The following is a 10,854-nucleotide window of genomic DNA, read 5'->3' as shown; positions in this document are numbered from 1 at the left end:
TTACTACCCATAGTAGAAGAAGATTGAGTTAAGGACCATTTAAGCACCCTGGTTGAATACAAGTCCCTGCGTCCAGATGAAATGCATCTGAGAATAGTAAGGACAAGCTGGCTTACATCACTGCAAAGCTACTCTTGTCTTTGAGAGGTGCCTTCCAACCTATATGGTTCTCTGAAGCTACAATTTTATCATAGAATCATAGAATCATAGAATAGTTTGGGTTGGAAGGGACCTTTAAAGGTCATCTAGTCCAACCCCCCTGCCGTGGGCAGGGACATCTTCAACTAGATCACCTTGCTCAGAGCCCCGGCCAACCACCTGTGCCAGTGCTTCACCACCCTCAGCGTAAAAAATGTCTTCCTTCTATCTAGTCTATATCTACCCCCCTTTAGTTTAAAGCCATTCCCCCTTGTCCTGTCGCAACAGGCCCTGCTAAAAAGTTTGCCGCCATCTTTTTTATAAGCCCCCGTTAAGTACTGACAGGCTGCAATAAGGTCTCCCCGAAGCCTTCTCTTCCCAGGCTGAACAACCCCAACTCTCTCAGCCTTTCTTCATAGGAGAGCTGTTCCATCCCCCTGATAATTTCCGTGACCCTCCTCTGGACCCGCTCCAACAGGTCCGTGTCTTTCTTATGTGAAGAATTCTTATTCTTATTTTGTGATAACGATTTGCAGAATGCAGACAGATCTCCGTGCTTTCTAATGATTAACTAGTGGAACTAAAGAACTTTATCAGACAGGTCTCCAAAGATATTGGGATTTAGGGAATTGAAGACAGATGGAAATCTAGCTCATCTTTCCTTGAAGACAATAGCTGAAATCAATTATGTATAAGAGCAAATCTCCAGGTAGCTTAAGGTTGACTGTGAATGCAACATGCTGTGGAATATTAGTTGTGCTGCCTAAATTAGAATTTTAAATGTCCTTGATAAGACATGTTAGCTATCAGGTTTTAAAATAAACGCACCCAGTATGACTGACTGCTAAAATTCTATGGACAGCTAAAGATTTTATAAAAATAAAGCTGTCTTTCCAGCTACGCATTAGCATTATGAAATAAAAAAGGGGACAGTACAATGTAAAACAGGCCCTTCCAGAAAGGAAAGATTTAGTAGTTGCCATTCTTGGAAGACTCACAGCATCACTGAACAATGTAGGTTGGAAGGGACCTCTGCAGGTTATCTGGTCCTACCACTTGCTCAAATCATGGCTAACTTCAAGGTTAGATTAGGTTGCTCAGGGTGTTCTCCAGTGGAGTTTTGAAAACCTCCATGGATGGAGAATCCAGAACCTCTCTGGGCAGCCACCCTCATGGCGATTTTTTAAAAAAGTTTAGCCAGAATTTTGCTTGCTGCACTTTTTGACCATTGCCCCTAGTCTTCTCACTCTGCACCCCTGAAAAAGAGTATGGCTCCATCTTCTCTACAATGCCCTCTAGATAGTGGAAGAAAATACCCTTTCTGGATAACTTTCTGCATCTTCTTTTGGAAGATTTGTTGCTGTAGCATACAGAAGTGTCTCATGGAGAGTCACGATGTTCAGGCTTTTACAAAGTTTCTGACACCCATCCACCAGTCACTTCAAGAAGATTTTAAGAAATGCTTCCTCTTAGATGAATATTTTTGGAAGAAATAGATGAGATTAAGGGAAGCTGCGGTAAAGAGTTACAGCATGGCTGTTTCAGGATCAATTCCTTTTTTTTTTTTTTTTTTTTTCCTTCTCAAATTATTTCCATTAGGGATTTGATAGAGCAGAAATGGTTGTGGACTCTTCAGTTCCCTTGAGTTCCAGAATACAATCTGTCTCACCCTATTCTGTCCTTCCAAATGCCTTTACTTTCAAATGGGAGATCACAACTGGAGAAATAAAGGAAGCCAAGTGTCTTTTCCTCTCATCAAACATTGTGCTAGCAATGTCTAGCATTGAACTAGCACAGTCTAGTTCCTTTCCCCTTGTCTGTCTGATTAGCACTTTCTTCTCCGCTTGTTGCTGTGCGAGCTCACTTGTAGCCAGTTGGAGCCATGACAGCACTGACTGTGCTCTTTGGTGTGAGACAGGCTAACAGACACTAATGACTGATTTTTTCTTTGTTTATTGCAAACAAAGATCCCAAAGGGTCCAAAATGTTCTCCCTCTTTGGACCAAGCTTCTTCCTCCCATTTCTGTGCTTGTTTCCCTTGCTGGCTCTCTTGAGTGTTGGGCCATCTGCTCCTTCCCCTTCGCTTGGAGAGCCTGGCGTTTGTACAGGTGCTTCCTAAGCTTTGCTGCTGCCTGACGAATTTTCTGCTGTCACCAGTGCTGCTTTTTGCATTTTGCAGTTCTCAGTTTCTTTCTCAGCCAAAGTGGTGGGTTTGTAACAAAACAAAGCCATACCTGGGGTTTGTGCATTGATTTTCTCACGGCGCGAGGCAACATGCCGAGAGATTCCCTACATACAAACACACTACGGGTAGGGAAGGAGGTGGAGTGGGGACACAAGCTGTGGAGTAGCTCCAGAACAGTTTGAAGAAACAGGTTGCTTCATTCTTCTGTATCACCTTCGCCTTTTTTTGAGATGCCTTTCTATTTAGACATGTCAGAAAATGATGTCCTACACAAATTTAAAAAAAACCCACATTCAAGGGTATAGTGTTTAAAGCACTAATCTGCAGAGTGGGAGACCCACATTTAATGAATCATACATTCAACATGAATCAGGCTATGAAGAAAATATTTTTTTACTCAAGACATTTTTAATTTATACAAAATGGAACAGCTGCAATAGAAGAGTTTGCAAGAAAGTGAGAGCTATACCAAAGCTATAACCTAGCAGTGAGGGATCTTGCTGTGATTCCTGACGAGGTTGCTGTACTTTTTTTGTGCAAGACATTTTTCAAGGTTTAGTTTTAGTGCAGAGGAAAAGCAAATGCAGTAACCTCATTGACGTCCATGAAATCAAGCGCTTGTTTTCTGGCCAGTACCAATTATTATGCTGCTCACACATTCTGAAGGGAAATACCCAGCAGGCTCCCATCCCACTGAGGTGGCCAAGGAAACAAAGTTGATATAGAAGTATGCTTTGCAAGCACAGGAGTGTGTAAATTGCAAAAATTCTCCTGAAAGAACTACAGGGGGTAGATCTGCCATTTGGAAAGGATCCATGTGATGGTTCAAAGGTCAAAAAACAAGAAACTTGAAAAACAAGATCTTTCCTGCTTTCCAGCTGTGGAAAATGTGCTTTTGTATACATGCATATAAATATTTGTCCAGGATTTGATGCTGTGGCTTCCAAGTTTATTGGTTATTCTTACTGTCCTTAACTTCTTTTTGCATGATATATGACGTGTACTTTGCTTGTCATCACTCCTTTTTTATTTAACCCCATGCTAATGGGCAGCGGTGACAGAAAATTTAGGGTGAAAGCCCAGGGCATTCATTCTGCTTTGTGGAAATACCAACGCTGCATTTTCTGGCATCTTTCATTAAAACAAAAGGAAAAGGAAGAATGAAGCACGACACAGGCCAGCATGTCCTACAGTTGGGATTTGAGATTGCAAGATTTTGATTGAATACTTGTTTCTGCTCATTTACTTCTTCGCTTGCTGCTCTTCAAAATGGTGTAGTCTGACCTAGGAGCTTTTCCACACCTGCAGCCTGACTTAGCATCATATAGAATACCTGTCATTTTTTTAGCACTGCTGTCTTGACTTTACCTGTTGCAAATGGGAAAAAAAGAGTCCTCTGGCAGTTTGGTGATCCAGTATTTGCCAAATTTTTGACACATCATCCTAGTTTATACCTGCAATACCTGACAATCCTAGTTAATTATTTATCCAAGCACTCATTAGCACCTGATATCAGACTGTATCAGGTGTAATCGCTAAGAGATGCCCAGGCAAACACAGTTACTGGATTAAAAAATACTATTTCTTTCTTAATTATTGTAACTAATGGTATAACTCGAGTTACTCCAGATAGGCAGCTCTGGAGCATTCCCTCTGCCTGCACTTTGGGAACTTACCACACTTACTGCTTACATAGCGCAGAGGTATTCCTAGCCAAATGGTCACAAGTCAAGGACTAGTTACTTTACTTCAGTGCCTATTACTTAAAGGCAATGTGTATTATTAAATATAATTTCCTCCTTCGTTTTCCTTCTATAAAACTTCCAACATCATCATTTTCCACTCACACACTGCTAAAAATACAAAGTAACTCATCTGAACTGAGATCAGGTTCACCTTTGCTGCGGGTGGCAGGAAAGAGAGGAGAAGGTAGGTGAAGAGGGACTGCCCAGGCAGGGTGGATACTCTGGTGTGGGGGTACCTATGTGCCATGCTCCCAGGCTGCCGGTTCCTGCACTCCTCTGCCTGCCAGCCTGTACAAACTACTCTGCTGCAGTAAGGGAACAGGAGTCTCCTGTGAGCTTGCCTTTGTAATTCACAGGGAACTGCAGGAAATCAAATGCCTGCAGATTATAAATAAAATCTGGCAGATTATATTCTTCACCTCTTAAATAAAATGGCAAGTAAATTTAGACTGAGCAGAAGCTGAAATTAGGAAAAACCTGAAAATCAGAAAAACACTTGTAAGGTGCTTGAGCCACCCTAACATTTGCCTAAATTAAGATGCTGTGCCTCCCCATACTGAGTTATTTTAAACCAAACTTCTTGGCTCTGCTAAAAGCACTTTTTGCTCTCTGTTGTTGAAGCAGAATACCTCAGAGTTATTTCTAGCTTATCCAACTGAAAAGAAAACTATCAAAAAAGTTAGCTTTCTTTGAACAATAAGTATTAAGCAACTTCTTGAGGTTTCAGTTCAAGTTTTACTACATTTGAGATTGCTGATTGGAAACACAGTCATGTCAGCTGAATATCACATCAAAGCCAACTGACAAAAATAAACACCAGCAGTATAAAAAGGGCAGAGAGGTGAACAAGTTGTCCTTGCTTTATTCTCATAAGTTCTTATTCCAGAGCACTCAAGAGTTTGCATTTAAAAGTAGACAGAGCAGGTATTAGCAGATGTATATGTGTGCATGCACATACATGCTGAAAAAAGGAATTATTCTGAATTAGAGTTTGACTTTTGTCAGGCACAATGACTGGAACACATGCAGCAGAAAAAAAAAGTAGGTTAGCAAAAGGGGAGATTATATTTATTTCTATATAGGAACGAAATGTGACATAACTGAGTTCTTAAGTGATCCACAAAATGGGCAAAGACAGGAAATACTACCTTAGTATCAGTAGCTTCCACAGGTCTGTCTGCAGAAATGCAGAGCACCTTGTAATGCTCCTGTACAGGATACTTTCATTTGCCACAAGTAGTTGGATATTAACAGATCTAACTGGGATTGTGGGATCCAACTGGAATCAAAATGAAGTGATATACATAATGTTTTCATGTGAAACATTTTCCCCCTCGAATTCAGGTCTGGAGACAGCTGTTTTTGCAGTACTGCTAGTATAAGTATGAATGATTGAAACATTTTGAATCTATATTTGAAGCACCCTGCTGAACATTACCAGGCTTGCATGAGTTTACGGAGAAGGGCAGATGCCTTTTAGACATTATGATTTCTCCAAATTTGGCACAGCTGTTACATGAGACATTGCTAATCAGAGCATCTACCGAGTGTTCAAGACAGAGCACAGGCATACCTAGCTGATTCTCACCACATATGCGTAAAATATATGTGTAAATAGCACTATTCACACACTTTGTAGATGTAGAAATAAAAAAGAGAGAGATATAAGGGATTCTCTTGTTCACAACTTTTTGTTCATGTCTCTCTCTCTCCCTCTGGGAGTAACAAATGACCTTATTGTTTCTCGCTTTGCTGACGCTTCTTCTGCCCTCTGCTTCCGAGATGCCAGTCACACTGTTCTTTCGCACATATTAAAACCATTATATTAAACTCAGAACAACCGATCCACACTCAGCTTGAAGTTTTCTGCCTTTAAGATCTCAGGAAGCCTATGTATCTAAAACTTTGCCACTGTTTTTTTCCCAGCTATATTAGTTGGCTAGCTAAAAATCTTTACAGATCTTCCCAAGCTTTTCCAGCAAGTCTGAGACATTTTATTCAAAAGATATTGGAAAAAAATTGCTGTCTTTGCTACTGAGTTGAAGTAATGGGAAAGGCAGCAAGAAAATTAAAAATAAGAAAACCTTGGAAGAGGTTTCTGAGTGTGTTGGTCTTGATATAAGGTTATGCAGTAAATAATCTCATATTATTTGAATCATATCTATCCTACTTTGTATTTTACGTGTTTTTTTTTTTCAAAACAGAATTATTTAGCACTTCCTACAGCGTGTTTGGTATCATATGTAACGGCCAGCACTGACTGCACTGCTGGAGTGGACTGCATCCAGGGGCTGGAAAGCTTTCATAGGCTGGAAAGCAAAAGTTGGCCAGCTGGGATGCTTGGCTTGTGGATGGAAGTTGCCTAAGAGGCATATGGCTTGTTAATGGTATTAAGCTATTCTCTGAATCCCGCACGCACTATAATATGCAGGTCAGTGGGTAGGACAACACTAGACTGAAAGATGGCTTGGACACCTATCCGTGAGCCTCGTGCACTCTCTACAGCCTGTGGCCCAAAATGTATCATGATGTGATTTGCTGTGGACAAATAGAAGACTGATCAAAATTGCTTGGGTTTAGTTATCTGAGCTGTGTCTGTGTTGCAAACCTCTCTTATTATTCTGGCAGCTGCTGTTAAGGACAGCATCAAACAAGCAGTAAAAAACGAGGAGGATGTTAAAGGAACTAATCAAAGGATTAATGTTTCAGCATGGGCAGCGGACAATTTTGAAGCATAATACAAAGGCCTGTAACTTCTGATTTCAGTAGTTTTGCAAGTGTCTGAAACAGACATAAAAATCCTTCGAGCTTGAGCCCAAACCCAGCTGTGACACATGCAAATGCAACTATGTGTGTAATATAAAGGGATTTGCATTGAAACTGATTTAAAGATTATTACAGGAATGGAAGCCAGACAAATAAGCAACAACAACGTATTTTAGATATTGTATCTTTCAAACGTAGTCCTAAATCAGATGCACTGAGATAACTGGAACATCTTATCCCAGTTTCCTGACAATCAGCTAGTACAAACACAAATAAATAATACAGAAGCTAACAGAGAATGTGCAACAAAATTGTAATTAAAGTTATTTTCTAGAAGAAAAACTATTTTTGTCCCAAGATTTATGTGTCATCTCGGTAGCTGGATGTCTTCGTGGTTTAGAGGAACATCTAGCTGGAACACTTAGATAATTCACAAGAGACCTTCAAGATGGCATCTGCTCTCTCCTCAATATATTCTGAAACATGCTAACTCAGTTCACTGCAAGCAGGCAGATGTCTGACTTGGCAGGTTCTCATCTGAATTTGATATGCCAGAAATCTACTTATCACATCATGGTGGAAAACCCATGGAGCTTTCTAGACCTGGTATTCCTGACTATTGGCTATCCAGTGGCCAGGAAATAGCCAGCTGAGGAACAGCTGTGTGGATGATGAAGCAACCGATAGTATGTGGTAAAATACTGTATGCAAGTATGCAAGCCAGAATCTCGCTATGTGATAGTTTCAGGTAAGTTTGGCCCAAGTACTGGGCTACTTAAGAAAATTAGTTTAATTTTTCCACTGTCTCACCTAGTATGTCTTGTACTAAGTCAGCAATCTAAGCTCTCTCCCACCTGAATTCATATTTTCCCTTCCCAAAACACGATAATCAGACACTTAGTTTCCAAGGCCAAATGATAGGATTATTTTTACGAAGAAGTAAGCTGTGTGGGAGATGTATGACAGGCATAGTTTCACTTTTCTTTCTGAAATATGTGAACAGGAAGTATTATTCTCAGTTTAATTCTGGAGAATAAGGGTAAGGGGAAATAGCAATGGATTTCTTCTATTCAAGAAAAGGAAATGAACGGTGAGGCTTTCTAGCAGCAGTAGGATAATTTTTTATACTAAAAGTAGTTGGTATCTAGATAGAAGTATGCAGGGTTTTAATATGCAGGTTTGCCATTCCCAGAACTAGGGTGAAAGTGCAGTTAGAAATTAGTTAAAGCCAAATTTATAGCCAGCTAAGGCAAACAGAGGACACGGATTCAGTTGATTAACTTAGTACACTAAAGCAAATCTGAACAAAAAGCCTACAAAAGAAACAAACATGAGCTTGTTCCATCTGCCTTCTCTGCCTGAAGATATAGGTCCTCTTTGTGCTGTTGGTGCAGATCTAAAGAAAAGAAAACAAACAGGATGTTCACAGCACAGAGCTGAGTTAGAATTCTTTTAAATATCAGGGGTTTGTTGCCAAGGATGAAGTTTGCAGTCCAAGTGCTGTTAGAAGTTTCTTTATAAGAGCTCACCACCAGATTCCCTTTGGCTGTCATGATTTTATAAACAGGATATCTGCGTGCAAAACCCTGGAAACACTCCTTTCTACCTTAATAGCTGAGCCTCCTTGTCTCTCCACATCCATTTACTGTCTCTGGCTTTATGCTTGAGATTGCATAGAGCTCTTCTAGACAGCGGCAGTCCTAGAGGTCTGTATTTTTACAGCATTTGATACAATAGTATCCAGATCCATTTCTGTCTCCCTGACATTGCAATAATGCAAGTAATAAATACCACTACTAATAGGTTGCATCTGGATTTCTTTCTGCTTATGTTTGTAAGCCATCTATGCCATCTAGTGGGTATTTTTTTACTTACAAGTTTTCTTGAAACGTCCAGGTGTCAATTTAACAAGCCAAAGTCTAAACCTTGACTCAGCAGCAACGTAGTTCAAGTCTGGAGAGGAGTTAAGGGGCACTATCACTACCCAGGAAGCCCCAAGTAAATTACAGCACCCTCTAGGTCATCCCTCTGATACCCTGACACAGCCCTACTCCGCTGCTGTAACGGGAGTTGTGACAAAAAAGTCACTTGCACAACTCTGATATTTTTGGCTCAGGGCATTATTCTCTGGAGGCTGAGAAGCCAGCTATCAGCCAGCTATTTGTAACAGCAAATAGCCATTGTGAAAGGGCATGCAACAGAGCCTGCGTGCCTAGTCTCACTACTTGTTGCGAAGTATGAAAATGGCAACGTGTGTACACTGAGCACACACTATGCAAAGGAAGCCTTTTCTTAACAGATACAAGCTCTTAATAGCGATACCACTACTGACCAAACTGTTCCCATGTCAGTTAATGGACCATCAGAGAGCGGGGATCCATCCACAGAGAAAACAGATCTAGAAGATAATCATCAAATAATTGACATACATCTGCTTAAGGCTCTTTCTGAAGGGGCAGCTAATTTCAATTGAGATGTTATTTATTGCAGAGAAGTGATTTGTGGAAAGTGTAAGTATTCATTGGCTTGAAGTATTTTAGCTACTTAAATTTCAGGGAGAGGCAATGATAGTTAGCATTCAGATTGGGAAGCTCTGTCTTGATTAGGGATAGCATAGATAGGAAGTGAATCAAGGCTATTACATTGCCATGCATACAGGAGGGAATAGAAGGCTCAGGAGGGAAAGAAGCAAGGAAACTTTTCCTAAGGAGGATGGTAACAGCTGAGTTGCTTAGTAGCTACCCCAGGAGAGTATGAGACTGGTGCTTAGAATATGCTACTGATTATGTTAATTTAAGTACCGCCATGGATGGAAAGGAAGAGGTAGCTGCTCCCCTGCTTACATACTGCAAGAGCTATGTGGTAATACTGAAGAACTGGTATGCTCATCCCTTAGGTGAAAGAAAAAGACATTAATGGTTTCCAAAAGCCTTTTCATCCAGATTTCCTCAGCTGAGGAATGCACCCACATCACAAAACTCTGAGGGAAATGATTTAAAACCTGGGAGAAGAGAAAAATCTTCTGTTAAGAGTTCACAATATTATATTTTTTAAAGTCCTGTAAAGTGCTTTTTCCTCCAGTTTGTTAATGTCACCACGTTCACAGCTGTGATTTTGCATGGGACAACTGTATTTTCCTTTGACACATGAACAAAAGCCTTACCATTCACTGGCAAAACAAGGAAACCCTATTTTAATCCACCATGCAAGTGGTATCTAGTAACAAACAAATGCCGTAACAGGCCTGGAAGCCTGTTCTATGGTCTACTACCTAGAAGGAGTCTGGAGCTATCAGTGATATCTAAAATGCCACTGTTTTCATCACACATTTATAGGTTGGTGCTGGGATATAATTTGGATGTAAGGATAAATGTGGTCGCATGACAAGATGAGTAAAAGCTTTCAGTGACCAGCAGGAACAGAGAATACTCACTTTCTCTGTAAGGGTGTATTAAATACTGAACATATGCTACAGAAAGTGATATACACCTCCTTTTCTGTACTGCATGAAGCACTACTGCCACACAACCAGAGGCAGGTAAGCAGGAGTTGCACCTCTCTGCTGCCATAACCAGGGACAGCAAATCAGGTTTTTCATAGCAGAAGTTGTCATTGCAATATTACACGCGTATTAACAAAAAGGACAGTAGGAGATAGGATGTGGCCAAACGTATGGATTATGCATAAAAATAATATAACTAGAGAACAACTTTTATGCATCTATGTATCCTGCAACTTTCCAAACTGTGAGGAAGTTTTCCTGTCCTGGTTTCGGCAGGGATAGAGTTAATTTCCTTCCTAGTAGCTGGTACAGTGCTGCGTTTTGGATTTAGGATGAGAACAAAGTTGGTAACACACCAATGTTTTAGTTGTTGCTAGGTAATGCTTACACTAGCCAAGGACTTTTTAGTTTTCCATGCTCTACCGACTGAGAAGGCTGGAGGGGCACAAGAAGCTGGGAGGGGGCACAGCCAAACTGGCCAAAGAAACATTCCATACCATGTGACGTCATGCTCAGTA

At 40.6% G+C, this 10,854-nt stretch overlaps 1 protein-coding gene across 1 annotated transcript in view; it reads right to left on the bottom strand.

The window, feature by feature from the left end:
* Positions 1 to 7,903: 7,903 nt before the first annotated feature.
* LOC103898760 (ADP-ribosyl cyclase/cyclic ADP-ribose hydrolase 2) overlaps positions 7,904 to 10,854 on the bottom strand; it is a 17,184-nt gene continuing 14,233 nt past the window's right edge. Inside the window, exon 9 of the mRNA XM_009279101.2 lies at positions 7,904 to 8,230. Coding sequence (XP_009277376.1) covers positions 8,116 to 8,230 — 115 coding nt within the window. The 3' untranslated portion in view covers positions 7,904 to 8,115. The remainder of the gene's footprint in view (positions 8,231 to 10,854) is intronic.

The sequence above is a fragment of the Aptenodytes forsteri genome, unplaced genomic scaffold, assembly GCF_000699145.1.
Source record: "Aptenodytes forsteri isolate BGI_AS27 unplaced genomic scaffold, ASM69914v1 Scaffold242, whole genome shotgun sequence".
Taxonomy (NCBI): domain Eukaryota; kingdom Metazoa; phylum Chordata; class Aves; order Sphenisciformes; family Spheniscidae; genus Aptenodytes; species Aptenodytes forsteri.
Note: the sequence above shows the minus strand (reverse complement) of the source record. Positions and strands in the feature narration are given on the sequence as shown.